This window comes from Emys orbicularis, chromosome 1 (genome assembly GCF_028017835.1).
Source record: "Emys orbicularis isolate rEmyOrb1 chromosome 1, rEmyOrb1.hap1, whole genome shotgun sequence".
In the NCBI taxonomy this organism is placed as follows: Eukaryota; Metazoa; Chordata; order Testudines; family Emydidae; genus Emys; species Emys orbicularis.
In genome coordinates this window covers 257,301,209-257,322,499 of record NC_088683.1, presented here as the reverse complement: position 1 = coordinate 257,322,499, position 21,291 = coordinate 257,301,209, and the positions used below count along the sequence as shown (strand labels likewise).

The window sequence follows — 21,291 nt, the reverse complement described above, 5'->3', positions numbered from 1 at the left end:
CTAAAGCAGAAAATCATTTAATCACATGCCTAGCTTTAAGCATGTGGTGATGTGTTGCTAGATAAATATTAGTGTTAGTTTTAAACTTTAAAATGTATATTGCAACCACATTACTCTTTTTTTTTATGTTTATTTGCTTGCTTGCTTGCTTTTTTGTTTGCTTACGTTCCAGGTTTCTGGCTTTCTGATTTGTAGAAATTAATTGGGGCAAAGCAGGCAGCCAAGAGGAATACCACAGATTATTTATAGTGGATGTCTGTTTAAAACTGCTACATTTCAGACTTCGGAAAGAAGACCCTCCTATATTGAAAAAGTATATTCTAGAGAAACCCAAACACTTACAGAGTTTAGGATTCTCTGAGGTGTAGAAATAAACATTATTTTGAATAGGAAGAACATTTTTAATAAAACTAATAGAGGAAAATGTTTGCTCTCTCTTTTTTGGGAAGGGAAAAAGGAAGAGAGATTAAGATAATCAAAACTGAACTTGACTTACGTTTGTTTTGAATATTTATATGGCTAAAATTAACTTTCATATGCTAATGCTTGGCTGTGTCATAAGGGTGTGCTGCGAAGCCATGCTATTTGCACAGTAGTTGTAATTTTTCCTCTTGGAATGTATCCAGGATGATTCATTTTTAGTACAATTTACATTCAGGAGTTTTACAGAGATATCACCATGTTGCATGAAAGTAAGCTGAGCATAGTAACACAAAGTAACCAGAGTAACATACACAGAGTCATGGATATATATGCTTTTCTGATTACGGATGTTTTGGAGCAAAATGTTTATTTTTATCCAAATAACTCTATGAATGTAGATATTTCTTTCTGAATTAATGTCAGGTGCACTTAAATTGCGTTTCTCATATTATCCTAAATTTACAGCAGCATTATAATAATTAATATTATTGTTGATAATATTGTTAGAAATAATATTATAGCTAATTTATTCACGTTGTCAGCTGTAAGGTTGAGGAAGAATTTCCCCATGGCATTGGCAGGGACCTTATTGATGGTTTTGTTCTCTTCTCCTTTTGTAGCATTGAGCAGGGATAATCTTTTAGGATTGGGTGGGTCTATCCCACACTATTAACTTGGTGCAGTTGCAGGGGATTAGAGAACCTTGGCTCTTCTTTTATATATTAATTAATCATATTTTTAACTGCAATGGTGACGTATATAAAAATACTTATATCTACAAAACCTGTGGGAAATACATTTTAAACTATTTCACTTCCCCTTTTCTTAATTTAGATTCTTTGTAGTGCTGGACAAGTCACAAAAGGTTCAAATAAACACTCAGAAGCTCAGATGTTTAATTATACTTTTATCTCTTCCACTTCTGTCTGCAGAATTGGACAGGAAATCTCACCAGAAACAGACTCTTGTTATTCTGCCACTTCTTCCAGACAAGAGTGGAAACTGGAAGTGTAGAGCCTTGCAAAAATAAAACAGGGGATTACATGAGCATTTTCAACCCTGTGAAAGGTTTGGCTCAGCTCTGGGTGAAGGTTCCAACTGACTCTAGTTTGGGTGGTTTGGTTTTGAATTGACAGGTTTTATTTTAAATAGTTGTCCATTTCTCATTTTATGTGGAGTATCTTTGCATTCAGGTAAAGTAAATTGTATGCAAGGCGCAGAGTCATCTGGTGTTAAAACCAGTTCACAATGGGAACAAAGACACTTTACCTTTTTTTTTTTTTTTTTTTTTTTTTAAATAAAAGTTGCAAGTACTGGATATGGTGGATTATATTTCCTAAATTGTACTTGAAAACTAGATTACTCAGAGTAAACATCCCCATTTCTGAGGACTACATAAAAATTATTTTTTAAAAATTATTACAATAATTGGTTTGCCAGGAAATATTAACTACATAAGGTGATTAATTACATATCGACACTTTTGCTTGTGCTTTTTAGGTGGCAGAGGAGAAGACGGTTGCCCTGTTATCACATTCCCAGACTACCCAGCTTTCAGCGAGATCCCAGAGAGAGAGTTTCAGAATGTCCTGACATATCTAACTAGCATTCCAAGGTAGGTGCTTGTTGTGCCAGAGAAAACAGCAACGGTTATCAAATATGTTTACATTCAAACACCTATGTCACACAGGTTGCAAAGTTCAGACTCTGTGACCAAGTAAATGGAGAAAAGGAACAATACCATTTTTCTTATGATGGATTATAGTCATTAAGAGTTTTTATTGGTAAGATAGCTTGAAACGAGAATTAAGAGATAGTATTTATACTTCACCGGCACAATCAGAGAAAATAATTCTCTGCTACAAGCAAATGCAGTTTTTGAGCTATGCCCCTCTATTCTCTGAAAAGAATTGGCTGGGTCCTGTTGTTTCACTGCATTCACTATTTAATTAAAAATGTACACATGCTTGGGGTGACATCTCATTCTTGTTAACAAAACCAAACTTGGAAAAGCCGGCGTTATTCGGTGTGTCTCCCTTCTGGACTTCTGAGGATTCCCTGTTTCGCCAGTCACTATTTTACACCCTGTTACCTTGTTGAGACCCCACAGTGGAACAGCAGCCTTCCAGCCAAGGAAACACTGGGCAGGACACCACACAGAAAGTGAGAATACTACTTAGTTATTCACAACTTCTTCTACTGATCAATATGTGTATTCTCTTTTTCCCCCAGCAGCTGAGCACACTTTCTCTGCAGCACTTTCATCTCCTTCTGGTTGTGGTGCACAAAAACTGGCCTAGCAATTTACCATGGTTCTCTTACATAGCAGTGTGGTCCATTTTATTAATGCAATGGGCCAGCACACAGAAACCATGTTTTATTGTAAACTTATTGTGGAATCAGGATGATTCCAATTTTTCTGATCTCCAGAATGAGAGAAACACATTTTATTTTATTTTATTTCTTTTAAATTTTAAAATCATCTTTGTTGCTAAATATATCCCCCTATTCTCAACCATTGGTTTTGCAAGGGTCAGATGTAGGATTTGACTTTTTACTTGATCAACCTAAGGTATCTTAATAATGGCTGGGTTCTTTGTGTGCAGAGACTACTGCCTATCATGTTGACCAATATTGTCTTATTGTTGACTTGTACTCCCCCATCTGTCTATGTCCATCTGTCTTCTTTTGTCTTATACTTAGATTGTAAACCTCTTCTGGCAGAGACCATCTTTTTGTTCTTTGTTTGCAAAGCACATAACACAATGGGGTCATGGTCTATGACAAATGTCCCTAGGCACTACAATAATACAAATTATAAATAACAATAAATAATAGGGTAGAATGCACTACACATATTTGGTCAACATACTGCAATACCCCAAGGTGTGTTGTTTTGTTGCATTATTACAACAATGTAGGAGAAATGTAATTATACTATACATAGCTCTCTGAGTTAGAAACAACTCACTTATAAAAACATGATTATCTAGCACTGACCCTTAAGCAGTGTTCTTTCCCCTTTGCATCACAATAATAGCAGTATGTGAGCAGGGGAGACCAAAGTAAATTGTGTAGGTGCAGCTACTAGACTATATTTGAAATAACTGTTGGTGGTAGGTGGCCTCCATATAAACTGTTTTATTTACCCTGTACTCTTTTTAAAGAAACATTTGTTTTTTCTTTTGCATATTATTGTTGTTTAACTTTAGTCTCACCTTTTTTTCATACCTTGCTTGCTACTCGGTAAAGAGACACCATAACAGTGGTGGTCTGTTATACACACCACAGTGTTACTGGCAGTGGTCTGAGCTGTACTTGATGACTCTGCTGTATACCAAACTATGGGTAGGCTATAAGTAGGTTGCCAGAGTTGAGAAATCAGTCTGACCAAGTCTCTCTGCAGGGGGCTGGTGATATGAGGAGAATGGAAAATTCCTAAACAGGATGGAGATTTTAGGAACAAAGCAGGGAGTTAAGAAGGACTCACAGGGAAACCAGGAAGAAGGCTTTTTGGAGGAACGGGAAGCTTTGGGGAAGAGACAGGCACGAGAGGGGAATAGTTGGGCATGCTTTCATAGTGGGAAGGGACTTGATTGAGCTGTGGGATCAATCAAGGTCAAAGCAAGCTGACCTGGAGAGAGTGAGAGAGAGGGGCACTTCCTAGGTCAAAAGACAAACTATGTGCTGCAGGAGAATAATCCTGGATGTCCCTGGCCCCATCCCAAAGAGTGCTCCATAGTGGTGAGGAAATGGAGGCAGGGAAATGCATGTAGGGTTTACTATTCTGTGCATATCTTGTGTTAGTAAGTAAAGAACAATGGTGTGTTAGGATCCTATGCAAAGTGTGTGCATGCGTGCGCATGCACATGCAAGACTGACCACATACCCCCATGGAGGTAAACTCTAAAGCCCACGAAAGCTTATGCTCAAATAAATTTGTTTGTCTCTAAAGTGCCACAAGTACTCCTGTTCTTTTTGCGGATACAGACTAACATGGCTGCTACTCTGAAACCTGTCTAAAGCCAATGTGCCCACACAACTGGAGTTCTGAAAGAGTGTGTAATTAAGCTACTGGAAGTCTAATGGTGGGGAGGGCAGCACTACTCCCAGGGGCCAGACTGTTGGACCATGGGTCCCAGCTCTTAGGGAAGGGGGTGCTAGACAGAGGGTCTGCACCCTGAGGATGTGCCTAGAGACTCCAAGCTTGGGGCAGTGCCTGAACTCTGTTGAGACTCTGGAGGCTTAAAGCCCACTGGATTTGGAGAGTTCCCAGCTAGAAGGAGCTTTACCAGGGCGCTGTCCATGACAGTCCTCTCCATCAAAACCCACAAGTCCTGCCTCCCCAAATAGTGGATACAAACCTGGGCCTCCAAGGGAAGGGAATGGTGCAGATGAGTGAACCTGCATGATGCCGTGTGTATAGGTTTATATGTATAGATATTGCAAGCTAACAAAGGAAATGGATTGGGGGGAGGTCCTCAATCCCTTAGCAGTTTGAAATATTCTCTTAATTTTTAAAAACTAAACAAACTACATTGAGCATTTTATTTAATGCAATGCAACTCCCTCAAGTGGATATGCTTGGAATTACAAAGTGTATTAATATTTTATAGATACAACAATGTAATACAGTGAACAAAATCCTCTTGAGAGCATCATCTAACGTGTGTTGTAATCTTTGTAAATGTTAAATACAAAGCTCTTTTGTGACCAGTTTTATCAACAATATACATTTAATTCTTCCTACTCTAGCAGTGCAACTCACGGATTAAGGATGAGTGCTGTAGAGCAGTGGTTTTCAACCAGCAGTACGTTACCCCTGGGGGGTACACAGAGGTCTTCCAGGAGGTACATCAATTCATCCTGATATTTGCCTAGTTTTACAGCAGGTTACATAAAAAGCATTGGCGAAGTCAGTACAAACTAAAATTTCATACACACAAAATGAGAATGTTAGCAATTTGTCAGTAATAGTGTGGCTGTGACACTGTTGTATTTTTATGTCGGATTTTGTAAGCAAGTAGTTTTTAAGTGAGGTGAAACTTGGGAGTACGCAAGACAAATCAGACTCCTGAAATGGGTACAGCAGTCTGGAAAGGTTGAGAACCACTGCTGCAGAGTGTAGACTATGAATGATTGGTAGCTAATCCCTTTACTGTTCCTGTTTTGATGAGATGCACGGTGTATATCTGTGTTTTTAAGTCTGTCTGTTTAAAGAAGGCCTTTAAAACCATTGTCTCCATAGCAGCTACTGATATTTTTGACCGATGATACTGAATAAAGTAGGGTTTTATCTTATGTAAAGGGTGGAGTTTCATGTTTTTGTGTTGCTTTGCTTTGCTTTGCTTGTAAAGAAAACTAAAGTTTAATCAAGCCACATCAAGTTGCTTTTTAAAAGTTTTTACAGTGGTGTAATCCCCCAGCAACAATAATTCAAGCAACAATGCAGGAATAGCAACCTAAGCTACAATGCATGGCAGTATGTAATTTACTAGGGAGATGCAGCCTAACAAAAATATTTAAAAACTAAGGTCCTGACACTGCAAACACTTATACAGATTAATAACTTTAGTCACAGGAGTTGGTTCCATTTGAAATCAATGGCACTGTCGTTTTAGTAAAGTTATGCACATGCTTAAGTGTTTGCAGGAGTTAGGCTTAATGTTAATAATGTTACCTTACTGAGATGTTGTTAAAGTACCTTGAACAAACTGGGAATCAGTACAGAGCAATGACCCTACGGGCTTGTCTTCACATACAGCACGACAGCGGCGCAGATGCACTGATACAGTTGCGTCACTGTAGCGCTTTAGTGAGGACACTCCTCTACCGATGGAAGAGCTTCTGCCATCAGCATAGTGAATCCACCTCCCCGAGAGGCGATAGCTATGTTGACAGGAGAACCCCTCCCATCAGTATAGCGCTGTCAACAAAGTGGGTTAGGTCAGTATAACTACATAGTTCAGGAGTGTGGATTTTTCACACCCCTGAATGACATGGTTATACAGACATAAGACTGTAATGTAAACCTGACCTTAATCTTATACCAGTTAGAAATATTCCTGGGGCTTAAAAATAATTCCCTCCAGGGCTACTCTCCTGGTCTGGTGGAGAAAGCAGAGAAGACTGTTTGTTTCTTGCTGTTCCATCTCTTTACTGGGTGGGTGCTGTGGTCATAGCTGCTGCTGAGCTATCGAGAGGAAGATGAGGTAGTACAGGACAGTGATAGTTCATAATTAATAAGTGGGTGAATGCCAGAGGACCCCAATTTGCATTGTCCAATGTCAAGCATCAATATCTTGAAGTGGTACAGGCACCCTTGGGTACTCTTAGGATATGTCTACACTGCAATTAAAAAACCCACAGCTAGGGTGACCAGATGTCCCGATTTTATAGGGACAGTCCCAATTTTGGGGGCTTTTTCTTATATAGGCTCCTATTACCCTCCACCCCCTGTCCCAATTTTTTACACTTGCTATCTGGTCACTCTACCCACAGCTGGCCTGTGCCAGCTGACTTGGGCTCACAGGGCTGGACTAAGGAGCGGTTCCATTGCAGTGTAGACGTTCGGGTTTGAGCTGCTTGGGACCTGACCCTGACTCTGGTACCGACCCCAGTACCAATGTCCACCAGAGCCATCTCCAGGATGTAGTTGAGGAAGAGACAGGATCCCCTCCTCTGGAAGCCTCCTCCTCCTCCCTAGACGAGGCCATCATGGGTCCCAGTAGCTTGCTTCCACAGGATGATTTCAGGGCCTATCAGGACCTTCTGAAGTGGGTTGCTGCGAACCTGAGCCTGGAAATTCAGGAGCTCAAAGAGACATTGCACAGCCTTGTTGATATCCTGGCTGCAGCAGCTCCATCCAAGATGGCTCTGCCCATCAATAAGGCGGTGATGGGACCAGTCAAGGCCCTGTGGCAAACTCCTTCTCTACCCTCCATCTCAAATAGGGCAGAGAAGTAGTAGTATGTGCTGGCAAGCGGGTTCAAATACCTGTACTCTCACCCCCTCTGGTGGTATCTGCAGCTAATGAAAGGGACAGGCAGAGCCAGTCGAGCACTACCCCAAAACAAAAAGATGCGAAGAAATTAGATCTTTTCAGAAGAAAGGTTTATTTGATGGGTAGGCTTCAACTACATATCTCCAATGAGCAAGCTTTGCTGGGAACATTGGATTTTAATTTATGGGACTCCTTGACTAAATTCAGAGACTCACTGCCCCAAGAGTCAAGGGGATGGATAACTTGATGATTACGTGTTCTGTTCATTCCCTCTGGGGCACCTGGCATTGGCCACTGTTGAAAGACAGGATACGGGGCTAGATGGACCTTTGGGCTGACCCAGTATGGCCATTCTTAGGAATTTGTGACCCTCTTGGAAGAGGGTAAGAACATAGCGAGGACCGCTCTCCAAGTGGTTCTGGATACTGCCAACTTGGCAGCCAGGACTGTGTCCTCTGCGGTTACCATGAGGTGCAGTTCTTGGATCCAGTCTCCTCCAGATGTGGGCTAGTGTTAGTTTAGTCCCTGAGCAGACACCACTTGGACGCAGTGCTCACATTTCCTTCTCTGGTCCTCGCCTCCCTGGGCTGGTAGAAAGGCCCAAGATTGGTGATGAGGGCGTGCCCTTTGTTACCTCTCAACCGTTGGCCACCTTAATCTCAGACACGTCGGACCTAGGGTAGAATGCCCACCTCAACAATCTCAGTACTCGAGGCCTCTGGTCCCAAGAGCTTTCCCTCCACATAAAGGTCAGGGAGCTCAGGGTGGTATGCTTAGCATGCCAAGTGTTCCTCCCCCAGATCTCAGGCGAGGTGGTGCAAGTCCTGACAGACAAAACTGTGGCCATGTTTTACATCAATAAGTAGGGAGGGGCTCAATCTTCGGCCTTGTGTCAGGAGGCCATCCGTCAGTGGGACTTCTGCACGAAGCACTCCGTTCATCTCGAGGCGTCACATCTCCTGGAAGCCTGGAATGTGCTGGCGGATCACCTCAGCAGATCCTTCTCCTCTTACCATGAGTAGTCCCTTCATCCAGAGATCACCAAATTCATCCTCCAATGATGGGGGCCTCCACAGGTGGACCTGTTCGCCACCAGGCAGAACAGAAAATGCCATTAGTTTTGTTCTCTGCCCGGACACAGCCTCGGCGCCCTTTCTGACATCATCTTGCTCTCATGGACAGACCACCTACTTTATGCCTTCCCCCAATCCCCTTGGTTCACAAGATCCTCCTAAAAATCAAATGGGACAAGGCAAGAGTTATTCTGACAGCACCAGTGTGGCCGCGCCAGCATTGGTTCGGCACACTCCTGGATTTCTCGGTGTCAGATCCCGCTCTGGCTCCCGCTCTGCCTCCCTCTTCATTCAGACCTGATTTCACAAGACCACGGCCGATTACTTCACCCAAACCTTGCCTCCCTGAACTGAACTACAGGGATGCAGCATGGCTGAACGCTGAAGAACAGGCCTGCTCGGAACAGGTTCAGCAGATCTTGCTAGGCAGTAGACAGCCTTCCACCAGGGCTATCTGCTTGGCCAAGTGGAAGTCTCTCTCTTGTTGGGCTTCTGAATGTGCTCTCTTTCCATCTTAATCTTCCTTTCAGTCTATCTTTGACTATTTGCTCCACCTAAAACAGCAGTGCCTGGTCCTCTCATCCATTAAAGTGCATTGGGCAACCATCTCAGCCTTCAACCTTCCAGTTAACAGCAGGTCAGTGTTCTCCCATGAGATGATGGTTTAGTTTCTCGAGGGGTTGGAAAGACTGTACCCTCAGATCCACAAGCCGACCCCTCCATGGGACTTCAGCTTGGTTCTGTCGAAGCTTACAGGCCCCCCTTAGAGCTGTTAGCATCATGCTCCATGACACTTCTCTCCTGGAAGGTCGCCTTCCTGGTGGCGATCATCTCGTTCAGAAGGGTCTCTGAGATCAAGGCCCTTACTTCAGAGACATCCTACTTAGTGTTCTTCCAGGATTCGGTCCAACTGTGCCTCCATCCGGCCTCCCAGCCAAAGGTGGTGTCACAATTCCATAACAACCAGGTCATTTTATTACCAGTCTTCTTCCCTAAACCTCACAAAAACTCCGAAGAACAATGGCTTCACTTGTTAGACGGGCTTTTGCCTTTTATATTGAGAGGATTAAACGCTTCCGCAAATCCACACAGTTCTTTATAGCAATAGCAGAAAGGATGAGAGGTCTACCTGTGTCAACCAGAAAGATCTTGTCCTAGATAACTGCCTGTATTTGAGCTTGCTGCGAGCAGGCGACAGTCCCGCTTCCTCCCATCTTAACCTCTCCATTCCACAAGAGCCCAGGCTTCATCATCAGCGTTCCTTGCGCAGGTCCCATTCCAGGACCTCTGCAGAACTGCGACCTGGTCATCAGTGCATACCTTTGCATCCCACTATGCTATCACCCAAACACCACCAGTTTTTGGGAGGGCAGTGTTGCAGTCAGCATGTCCATGAACTCTAAGCCCACCTACTGGGGTACTGCTTGTGAGTCACCTAATGTTGAATAGTCATGAGCAAGCACTCGAAGAAAAAATGGTTAAAATCTAGCTATGAATCTATTTATGTGGACCTCATCCCCATAGTTTTTGAGCACCTAATAGGTAAATTAAGATGTATTTATTTACACATGCATGGAAATGATAGCTATTTAAAAAAAAAATTCAGCTACCAAACTTGGTTTCAAAAGCTAGTTAAGGTTGTTAAGTAACAACTTGCTCTTCATTTCTGCCTCACTTGCACAAACTTGTACGTTAACTTGGTATGTTCTGCTCTTTCCTTTCTTGTAGACCTCCCTTTTGGTCTCCAATTTGGGAGAATGTCATTGTCTCTGGGTCCCAACTGCTTTAACTCTAGAACTCCTCTCTCTATTCCAAGAAGCTCTCTTGAGTTCCAGGAACCTCCATTGTTTGACATTTTTAAACCAGAAATTAGGGAACAACCCTGCACTAGATCTTATGCATCTCATGGGTTCTGAGGTTCTGTTACTGCAGTTCTCCCAAACTTCAGGGAATCCCTGCTTTATTATTGATTATCATTTTATTTAGCACCACAGATGTACATTGCTGTAAGTGAGTCAAAGGTGCCAAAAAGCACACAGCTTAACAGCTCAAGTTGATGCAATATGCAACAATTTTGCAGCTTCAGTGTCCGCTTCCTTCTGCTGTTTTGGCTGCACTCACTCCTCTCCATCGGTTTACAACCCAAGGTAAAGATGCAGAACCTACATTGTTCTGTTACACTCACAATCCCTTTCCCAGAGTCATTGGCTAGAATGTTCCAGGGCTTCCAGTTAAATCTATTGTGCTTTGTATGCTATTCCTTTCACATGGCACAGCTGCTGAGCTGTTGGAAATACCATATGTTCCTATGAAAGAGAAAACAATCAAATTTGAAATTTGTTTCAAATGATTGCATTCAGTCATAAAGCTGAATACAATTGAAAAGGTTTTGTACCATCCATGTGCCAATGGTTCAGATGTGATGACATTTTGGCAAACATTACTTAGAGCAATGGCTCTCAACCTTTCCAGACTCCTGTACCCCTTTCAGGAGTCTGATTTGTCTTGCGGACCCCCAAGTTTCACCTCACTTAAAAACTACTTTCTTACAAAATCAGACATAAAAAATACAGAAGTGTCACAACCACACTATTACTGAAAAAATTGATTGGTTTCTCATTTTTACCATATAATTATAAAATAAATCAATTGGAATATTAACATTGTACTTACATTTCAGTGTATAGTATATAGAGCAGTATAAACAAGTCGTATGTATGAAATTTTAGTTTGAACTGACTTCACTAGTACTTTGTATGTAGTCTGTTATAAAACTAGGCGAATATCTAGATGAGTTGATGTACCCCCAGAAGACCTCCTTGTACCCCCAAGGGTACATGTATCCCTGGTTGAGAACCACTGACTTAGAGAATGTCTCAGTTTAACTAGGTTTGGAATTGTTTTGAGCTTGGTTTGAGTGGGTGAAATTCACTTCTGTGCAGTCAAAACCTATGTATCAATTAAATCCCACTTTTATATCCTCAGGGTTTAAGAGGGATTTAAGCAGTGCATGGCTCTTGTAAAGGCCCACTGCCCACAGGTAAATTTTTTTCACCCATTGAAAACAAAGGGAAAAGTGAGCATTGTAAAATGATGAAAGTTAATTATTAAAAATATCAGACATGGTACAGGAACTCTGTCAACCACCATTGTTGCTCTTGTTTGAATCACTCAAGAATTTAACAAATGTTTTCCCCTTCTTATTCTTGTCCTTTTCCATTTGACACAGGTTGATTGGCTATTTTTCCTCCTCTGTTTCTAATGAAAATTTAACATAACTTTGTCTTTTGGAGTCCACTGGCAGCACTGATTACTGGATAGATGTAAATATTTCTAGTTTTTGTTTTGTTTTGTTGGTTTCATTTGTTTGATGTGGGTGCCACACAAGTCACATTCCAAGATTTGTGGATTTTTTAAATTAAAAAACTAGGAATTTAAAATCTGAATGCAAAATAGGGATTTAGAATCTGGTTGATATTACTTGCTTATGACTTTTTTTTTTTTAATTGTCACATTTTCAATCTAAATTATTCGTTAGTGTCTCCATAAACAAACTTTTTTGTTCGTGTAAGATTCAAATAAGACGGTAATTAGTTTTAATTCTCTTTGGTTTCTAGACTTTTTAAGCAAAGATAGGTATAGAAATTCTCCCTAAAACTCCTGGCTGTACATTTCAGTAGGAACAGTACTTGATCCCTGAACAGTTGCTGTTACGATTGTTTATTTTGCCACACCTAGGAGTAATCTCAAAGAATTCCCTAACATCCTGTATGTTCAGCTTGAAGATCCTGTGCTTCAGCTTTATTGTTTTGATACTCTTTGCTGTGTAAAGACAGCTGGATGTCAAAGCCAACTCCTTGCCTTTAGTAAACATTCTGTATTGTAAATCAGACTTTGTAAGGAGTGTGGTGCACCAATGAAGCAGCCCCATGCTGAGCCTAACCCCATAAATGCAGGCATTTCTTAAAATCCAGAAACATAAGAGAAACAAGCAGAGTGAGTTCCTCACAGCTCTGGAACTATAATAAATGTTACAACCTGAGCAGCTCCAGCAGAAGATGAAGAGAAGCAGAATAGGACTACTCATTACTAATGTAAAGGGACTGTTGGCCCCTTACTAAAACTCAGTGGGAGCTTTTTGGTTGGCTAGCTCCCAGTACCAAAAAGAAAGGGGAAGGGTTGATCGGAAATCAGGACCCTAAGACTGACAGTCCCCAGGAGTAATGGGGAGACGCCAGTGCTCCAGGTCAGCGGGCAGGCTAATGAGGGAGTCAGGAGGCGGGAGGGGGGGGGGGGGAGGGTCCTGTCCTATGTGTGAGCTGGAATTGCCTGGAATGGACATTCCAGAGATGGCTGGTTGTGATGTCCCTGTGCCACAGAGCGGGGTTACATATTTTCCTTTAACCTTTCCCATTTTTTCCTTATTTTTTTTTAATTGGTTGCTGTTTATTAAAGTGTATTTACCTGAAATGTATGCAATGATCAGTGGGTCACGGCAGCGTCCAGTGCAGAGAGAGCACCCTGGAGTGGGGGCACCCTAGTCCCTGTCCTAAGTGACCACAACAAGGTTGGGGTTTGAACCCCCCAGGAATCCTGGGCCCAGCCTTGTCAGGGTTACGAGTACTCTGCCACACAGGAGAGTGGAAGGGGAGCTCTTGAGGTCAGGCAGGCCTCTGGGTAAAGGAAGTGGGAGCGAGGACACAGATCCTTTCGCTAGCCCATTTCACCTGAGTCATTTATAAGCCAGAAAAGTTTCCCACAATAGCAGGACCATTCCCCCACTTACACGAAGAAGTTTCACTGCTCCCTCTGACAGGGTTAACAAGGTTTCCCCCCCCCCCTCCCCCTCCACACTTCTTTTCATGGTATGCCAATCTTAATCCTAAACAGGTTACTCCCAGAAAATCACAACTTTCCAGCTGAATTAGAGCCCTTTAATGTACAGGCAACAGAGGGTCCTGTGGCACCTTTAAGACTAACAGAAGTATTGGGAGCATAAGCTTTCGTACTTGCATCTGAAGAAGTGAGGTTCTTACCCACGAAAGCTTATGCTCCCAATACTTCTGTTAGTCTTAAAGGTGCCACAGGACCCTCTGTTGCTTTTTACAGATTCAGACTAACACGGCTACCCCTCTGATACTTAGTGTACAGGGTGTTCTCCATTTGGGGGCAGGAAAAATATTGCTAAAGAACGTTATAGTATCATTGTTTTTATGGATATACTTTTGAAGATTATCAGACTCATTTTTACAGTAGCATTTAAGGGGGTGTGACAGATTTGGAGCTGCTCTCTAATTCATGAATTCTGTTTGCTGGCCTACTTATTGGGATGTTTTCTTGCTCTCTTATCTCCACAGTACAGTTAATAATTTGGTACAGGAGAGTAATACCAGTTGGTGTAGGGTAAGAAAATTAACAAGGGTCAAATAGCAGGAAGTTTGGGGGGAGGGGCCACAAAACCCACAATAATCACCACAATCACCTTGTTCAAAGTGTTACCTGTGAAAGTGCTGCAAAGCACTACAACCCATATGGCATAGAAGAAGTTTGTTTCCCCCCCCTCAAATACTGTTGCAAGACAAGGCAAGGTCTGGAAAGCCCCAGATGTGTACTGCTGTTTGTACCTGGGGAACACTTACATGTGCAGGTGTAACGTCCTACAGGCAGTCGCCAGCACTTGAGTTCACTGTGGGGGGAACAGTCTCTAAATTGCACAGTTCAGTTGCGATGCTGGGACACTGGTAAAATAAAAAACTGCCTATGGTGGTGATAAGTATGGTGTGGTAGCTGAAAAGGACCACTCCTGGAATGAACCCAAGGAGTGTTATTTTAATTGGTCTATGTTTTGTTAATCTAAATTTCCTGTGGTAATAAATAAATACTTTATATTTTGTACCAGTTTTTTAAATAATGTAATTAAAATAAAAGCCAAGTTAAAATTACAGAAGGATGCTTTAAAGGCAGAGCCGTCTTATATTGTAGACTTATACCCTGGTAGACTGTACCATAGAGGGTGAGCTTGCACCCCCAGTTCATACTTTAAGCCTAGTATTAATGGTGGTTCAAATAATTACAACTACTGTGGTCTTGGAAATGTGTTGCTGTGTAATGAACTTAAAAGAACACAAAAAGACAGAAATATAATGCAAATAAACACATGCTAGTATAGAGAAGAAAAACAAGCAGTGGCATGTAGGCCTGGCTTGGCATGAGTAATTGGACATGGGTGAGGCCTCATTTCTTGGGAGACAGAATTAAGAAGGAAAATAGCTCTGCAGGCTGGAGACAGAATGTTTGTACTAGCTAAGATAAGCGGAAACACGCAGGGAACCATTTGCAATGGACAAGATAACAGTGGATAAGATAAGTTGGGAACATAAAGATGACTTAAAGAATAAGTCGTGCGTGGGCAGTGTGTGGGCAGAGCATGCTGTACAGGGATTGGTTCCTACAGAAGTACCAAGCCAATCCCAAAATGAGTAATGCAATGTATAGTAAGTGCAATGTAACTAAGAAATGTATATAAAGAAAGTTTGTTTTGTAACTTTTGGTACATCCTATACCCACTCCCTACACTTGAGTCTGATCAACTTAATGTAGCTTTGCTGTATGCCAAATAAAGGAACCTAAGTGGTGAGACGAGTTGAACTGAGTTCTTGGGGAACCGAGTGGAAGAGGTCTCGGGGTGGGACCCAAACACTGTGTTGATCTGACATAAGAGTTTGTCTGGGTAAACAAGCAGAAGGGAAAAGAATGACTCTAGATAGCCACCCCGTGCAAATACTGAGAGGAGTTAAGGGACAATGCCAGAACCATTGGCGCTGAGGACTCAGCTCAGACTCCTGTTTTGACCAGAAGGGTCAAAGCCTGGGAACACTGAAGAACAAAACTGTAGCAGTGTTTGAAAGGGGCAGCAGCTGTTTGTGGGAACCAGACTGAGACAGGACCCTCTGGGCGGATTGAAGAAGTTAGGTCTGCCTAAGTTACCATTAGGTGATGGTAAAAGTTTAGGTACGATAGATGTGGATAGACTGTTTTTAAAAATCCTTTCTCTCTAATGCTTATTACAACTGATAAAATAAACTTTGGTGATAAGAAGGCTGTCTGATCACTGTATACTGCTGGTCACGCACTCCTGAAGAAAAGAACTGTTGGTGCTGGAACTCAAGCTGAATCTGCAGCTTAGGAATGGTTGATACGCAGGGTACAGTAGCCCTAGGCCCAGTCTAACAGTGGGAGAATTGCTAAATTCCACCCCAGGATAGATAAAGGTACCAGGCCTGACATCTTAGGACAGAAGTGCAGCTAGCTCTGGAACCAGGACATGGTGTGTCAACTTAAAGGATCACCCTTACATCTGAAAATTGTGTACCTATTATTGTTATAACTAACACCTAAGATCATTATAATTGAAAGATGAGAAAAGAAACATATAGATATATTTTCAGTTGGCTTGCTCTTTGCATTTTGACAGTAGTTTGTGCACAATCAATTTCACTGTTTCCGTGTATTAGTCAGTAATCCCTTATTTTATGTGCGCTTTTTACATATCTACAAGGGACATATCTCTCCTGTCTATTGGGATATCTCTCCCATCTGTCGCTGGAAAAATCTTTGCTCATGTCCTCCTGAACCGACTGATTTCATCTGTCTCTGAAGCTAATCTACTGAGACTCAGTGCAGACATGATTTTCAATATCAGGCAAATACAAGAAAAATATATCAAACCAAACATTAATCTGTTCAGTGTTTTCATTGATCTCACAAAAGCATTTGATACAGTCAGTAGAGAAGGATTATGGATGATCCTCAGCAAACTTGGTTGCCCACCAAAACTGGTAAAGATCATTTGTTTATTTCATGATGGGATGCAAGGTCAGGTACTTTTTAATGGAGATATCACTGACTCCTTTCCCATTTCAAATGGAGTCAAACACGGCAGTATCCTTGCCCCTGTACTGTTTAACCTCTTCTTCACTCAAGTTCTCAACCATGCTACAGATACAGACACGACGGCTCAGTCTTCAATCTTACAAGGCTTAAAGCAAAAACAAACCTACTAATAAGAGAAGTACTCTTTGCGGATGATTGTGCCCTCCTAGCGCACACACAGAGGATCGTAGATCGCTCCACTGAAGCATCAAAATTGTTTGGCCTCACAAAAAACTGTGGTGTTGCACCAATCATCTTCACCACTCTGGCCATATCACCAAGCGTAGCCATTAGTGGAATCCAGGTAAAGCAAGTTGGCAGTTTTATCTACCTCAGCAGCAACATCTCCAATGATGGATCTCTTGACAAAGATCTCAAACAGGATACAGAAAGCTTCTCAGTCATTAGGAAAGCTACATAACAAAGTCCTGAAATCCCACAACATAACCCTCTCAACAAAAATAAAACTTTACAATGCTTTTGTGCTCACATCTCTCCTCTACGGCTGTGTGACCTGGACACCATACAAACAGCCAGAGGCCTTCCATATGCGGTCTCTGCGTGCCATTATGGGGCTCCGCTCCCAGGACAAAATTACCAACCTGGAGGTTCTCCAAAAGTCAAATGCCACAAGCATCGAGGCCATGCTGATAAAAGCCCAACTATGCTGGGTTGGACGACACATTAAGATGCCTGAATATCGACTCCCCAGAAAAATGTTCTATGGAGAATTGGCACAAGGACACTGGAATCAAGGCCGCCCCAGAAAGCGCTACAAGGACAGTATGAAGAACAGCATATGCTCCGGTGCAATAAAACCGGATGATCTTGAGATGGCTGCGTTAAATAGATCAGCCTGGCAACACACAACACTCAGAGCTTTCCAAGCCTTTGAAGAGGACAGAAATAATCAATTGTTAGCTGCAAGGGAAAGGGGTCATACTACAGCTATAGAGCTACCAAGATGCTCACCAATGACTGTCTGCCCGATCTGCTCACAAGCATGTGCGTCACGCTTTGGACTTTAGAGTCACTCCAGAATCCACAAAAACAGAGAGCATGAAAATGTCATGTCGAACCGATGGACTAAACAAAGAACAAGAGATGATTTTTTTAAAAAAAAATAATGTAATTGTAAAAGCACAAAAATGGCCAGGGGACTAAAGGACATTGGTAGTACTTGAAACAACTTGTAATTTTTTTTTAATTGATTAAATTTCAGACTGATCATGACTAACAAAAATGTGGTAAACATTTCAACAGCTCTAAACGTAGTGTTGCTTCAGCTCTCTGCAGCTCCAGTTTACATAAGCTTAACCAACATGAAGCACTTTTGGCTATGGTGACCTATATATTTTAGTTATCCAGAAAATAGCCCCTCAAGGATAATATGTCCTGCTTCAACCATCTGTACTTAAGACAAGTCTGTGTCTACTCTTCAAAAAGAAAAACTGCAGTTCTTGGAATAGTTCTGACAAAGACAGAAGTTAATTTATGATCTGAAGAATGTATCTATTTTGCATGTACAATATGGAAACATTTTAAATTCCTTTCTTTTAAAGGATTCAGTCCACCAAAAAACAGCCACAGTTTAAGCATGTAATGTTTTAAAAGATATAAGGTCTGTTAAGCAGGAACTCTCTTTTAATAGCTATTATTACTTGTTTGTGCAAACACTTGCTTACATTTGTGCATGTAAGAAGTCCTATTGAAAACAATGAGACTATTCACTCGTGTACATGTTTGCAAGCTTGTGGTCCCAAAGGACAGAACCAGACAGTGTGGAAAGAGAATCAATATGCACAATACATGCAGAATGGTCGGGGGAATGCCTGGTCATGTTAGTTTTTATTTGTAATGTTAGCTTTATATCCTCCACTTCATGGCACCAGTATAAGCTTTTGAAAATGGAAACCATCCCTACATATATGATGGGAAAGCATCTAGTGCTACTGTATTATAATTAATCGATAATAACAATGTGAATATTTAGGAGGGATTTGAAAGTGGTTTGGCAAACAAGTTGATAAAGGGTGTTCCAAGAATAAAGAGCAAAATGGAAGATGTCAGAGAGACCAGTGAAAGAAAGATGTGCAGGATACTGATGCTGATGCTATTGGTGGAGCAGAGGGAGCGAGGGGAACAAGCAAAAGAGGTGGTCAGGTCAGAGGTGTAGGCAGGGGCTGTGCACTGTTGTTGTGTGTTGCTGATGAATGATATAAGGGATTTATCAGTAGGCAGTATGTGGTGTGGAATAAGGTTCAGGTCTGAGGGCAGGGGGAGGGGATGACCGTGATTAAGGTTCTTGTTCAAACTCATCCCTAAGACACAAATCTTTCTTTTTAAACTATGTAAGTACCTGGCATTGAATGTAAAATTACCCGTCAAACCTAAATTAAATGCAATGTTAAGTAGTTACGGGTACTTAGGAATAAAGTTTCAAAGCAGCCTGCAAGAATATTAACCATGTGATACTTAGTACAATCCATGGAAACCATATGCCTAAAATGCTGCCCAGCTATTTTGAAAATGTATCCCTTAAATGTTGTTGCCATCAATATGAGTACATTGCTTTATTCAGTTGGATAATATTTAATCAATGAGAAACTTTTTCTCGATCTAGACCAATGCTACTCCTTTGGCTAATTAAGCCAGGTGGTTGGGTGGAAGTGCATCACACAGTGATATTGTCAAAATCAATCGATACCGATTTGTGTTGTGGAGCAGTCCAGAGGTGCCTATTGCCCAGCTTAATAAAGAATTTGATCTCTCCACAGGAATTAAGAATAGCCATCCTCCTCCTTAGTTGTCCTTGCCTTCTGATCGGCAAAACATTGATAATAGCCTGTCCTAGTTGTATGTTATTGCTGGGGTGGCAAATACAATAAGCTGTTTCTGCTATTGTGGCTGGTACAATAATTAGATGGGGTTCAGCAGGCAAAAAAGGCGGAGACTAATGAACTAACCTTGGGTATGTCCAGGGATGGAATACTGATGGACAAATTTCAAAAGAGTCCGAAAGATCTGAATCAGTCCCTACAAAGTTTTGCTTTCATTTTTCTTTGCCTCTGCCATATCTGACCTCTAAACAGTCCTGCCACAACACAACCCCAGACTTAGCTGGCCTATCTATGTCTGTCCCATGATCACCTTCCCAAGAACAGTTTTGTCACGTTGTTCTTCCTTTCTTCCCATGTAATCATAGCTGTATGACCTCCCTATTCCCACTTCCCACTGAGGCAAATTACAGCCTGATCCTTATTTATGCTACGTACAATACAATATTGATGAAAATTCCTCTGTTCCTGTATGCTGCTCACACCTATGCTTTGAACTCCTGAACTATACCCATACACATCATAGGATGTCCCTAATTCAATGAGATCCTGGAATACTTTGTGTGATTCTGAAAAGTATCCATGGGGCATGAGCTCACAATGCAGGAGACCAGCAACAAGCACAACAGCAAAGGGAGCAGATGACTGTTTTCATCAATGGTGCAATCAGGATAGAATCTAGGAACGGGAGACGCGGCAGGGAGAAGGAGGAAGGAAATAGTATTTTAAAATGTATATGTAACTTCTTATCTGAACCAATGAGAACATTAAAACGGGTTCACTTTCCTTTCGATAAACAGGAAGGCCAAGGTTAGGGCTGGTTCAGATTTTTTCTATGCTGCTTCATCCATGACTAGTAAGGGAAGGGTGTAGCTACCAAAAACAAAACAAAGATAAGGCCCCCAAGGCATATGTTTTTAATGCACATTTCTAAAAAATACAGATACTTACGTGTACATGATTCTAGTGTAGCATGAAAAAAGGAAATTATAGCATGCACACTGTGCTGTCATACTAGTCACTCAGACTGATTTTCTCCAATAGACTACTTTTATAACTTTGATTTTTAATATGACTGGCTCTGAGTTATGTGGATATTATGCTTTCCCTGTTGGCTGCTAGTTCATTAGTTATGGATGAAGTTTAGTATTTATTGCCAGGAGTAGTCACAGAATTTTTTTTACTCAGTATTCAGTTTTTAGCACAAACCACTAGAGGCCGCTATTGGACATACAATGCCCTGAAAGATATGGTTTTAAATTTCTTTAACAAACTGGAATCTCTTCTCCCCTTTTTCTCCTGTATATTTATTCTAATGGGAGTTCCTCCAGTACTTAAGGGGAGCAGATCCCCAGAACTGTTGTGACGATCATAAATACACTTTTACCACAAGTTCATTGTAGATCATTTTTAGATGGAACACTGCATGCACATCAATTGGCAGCTTTAGGCTTGAATACGGATGCTCCCTGACTTACGCAAGCGTTCCGTTTCGGAACGCCTTGCGTAATTCTTTGCATAAGTCGGGACTGTATTCCCAAACATTACATGCAAAAAAAAAACCCCCACAAAAAAACCCCTTATGGAACTTTTTCCGTAAGTGCGGATTTGCATAAGTTGGGTTTGCATAACCCAGGGAGCGTCTGTAATGCTCTACCTGTGGTTGTAGGTAGATCTACACTTCGAGCTGGGCCTATACTTCCTAGCTTGAGGAGACATAATAGCTTTAGCTCTGACTGAGCTCACGTGCTAGAAAGAGTATAGCAGAGGCAACAGCAGCTTTAGCTGCCCTGAGTATGGCCCCATCTGAGATGCTATGCATGTAGGAGGGGCAGCTGGACCCTCACACCATTTTGCTGCTGTGGCTACACTCTACAGAGCTAGTGGGGATATGTCTTTTCAAGCTGGGAATCACACACCCAGCTCATTGTAGACATATTCTGTGTGAGCTAATTTTTTCTTCTTCCCCCTTCCTTTGTTGATGATCTAGAAGTGCTGCAGAAAGTTCTGAGCTGACAATGAG

General features: G+C 41.7%; 1 protein-coding gene across 4 annotated transcripts in view; it reads left to right on the top strand.

Moving 5' to 3' along the window:
• Positions 1-21,291, top strand: part of MCF2L (MCF.2 cell line derived transforming sequence like) — a 262,818-nt gene that overhangs the window by 159,539 nt on the left and 81,988 nt on the right. For all 4 annotated transcript variants that reach the window (XM_065400851.1, XM_065400844.1, XM_065400835.1 and 1 more), the window contains exon 3: positions 1,924-2,038. In XM_065400851.1, coding sequence (XP_065256923.1) covers positions 1,924-2,038 — 115 coding nt within the window. The remainder of the gene's footprint in view (positions 1-1,923; positions 2,039-21,291) is intronic.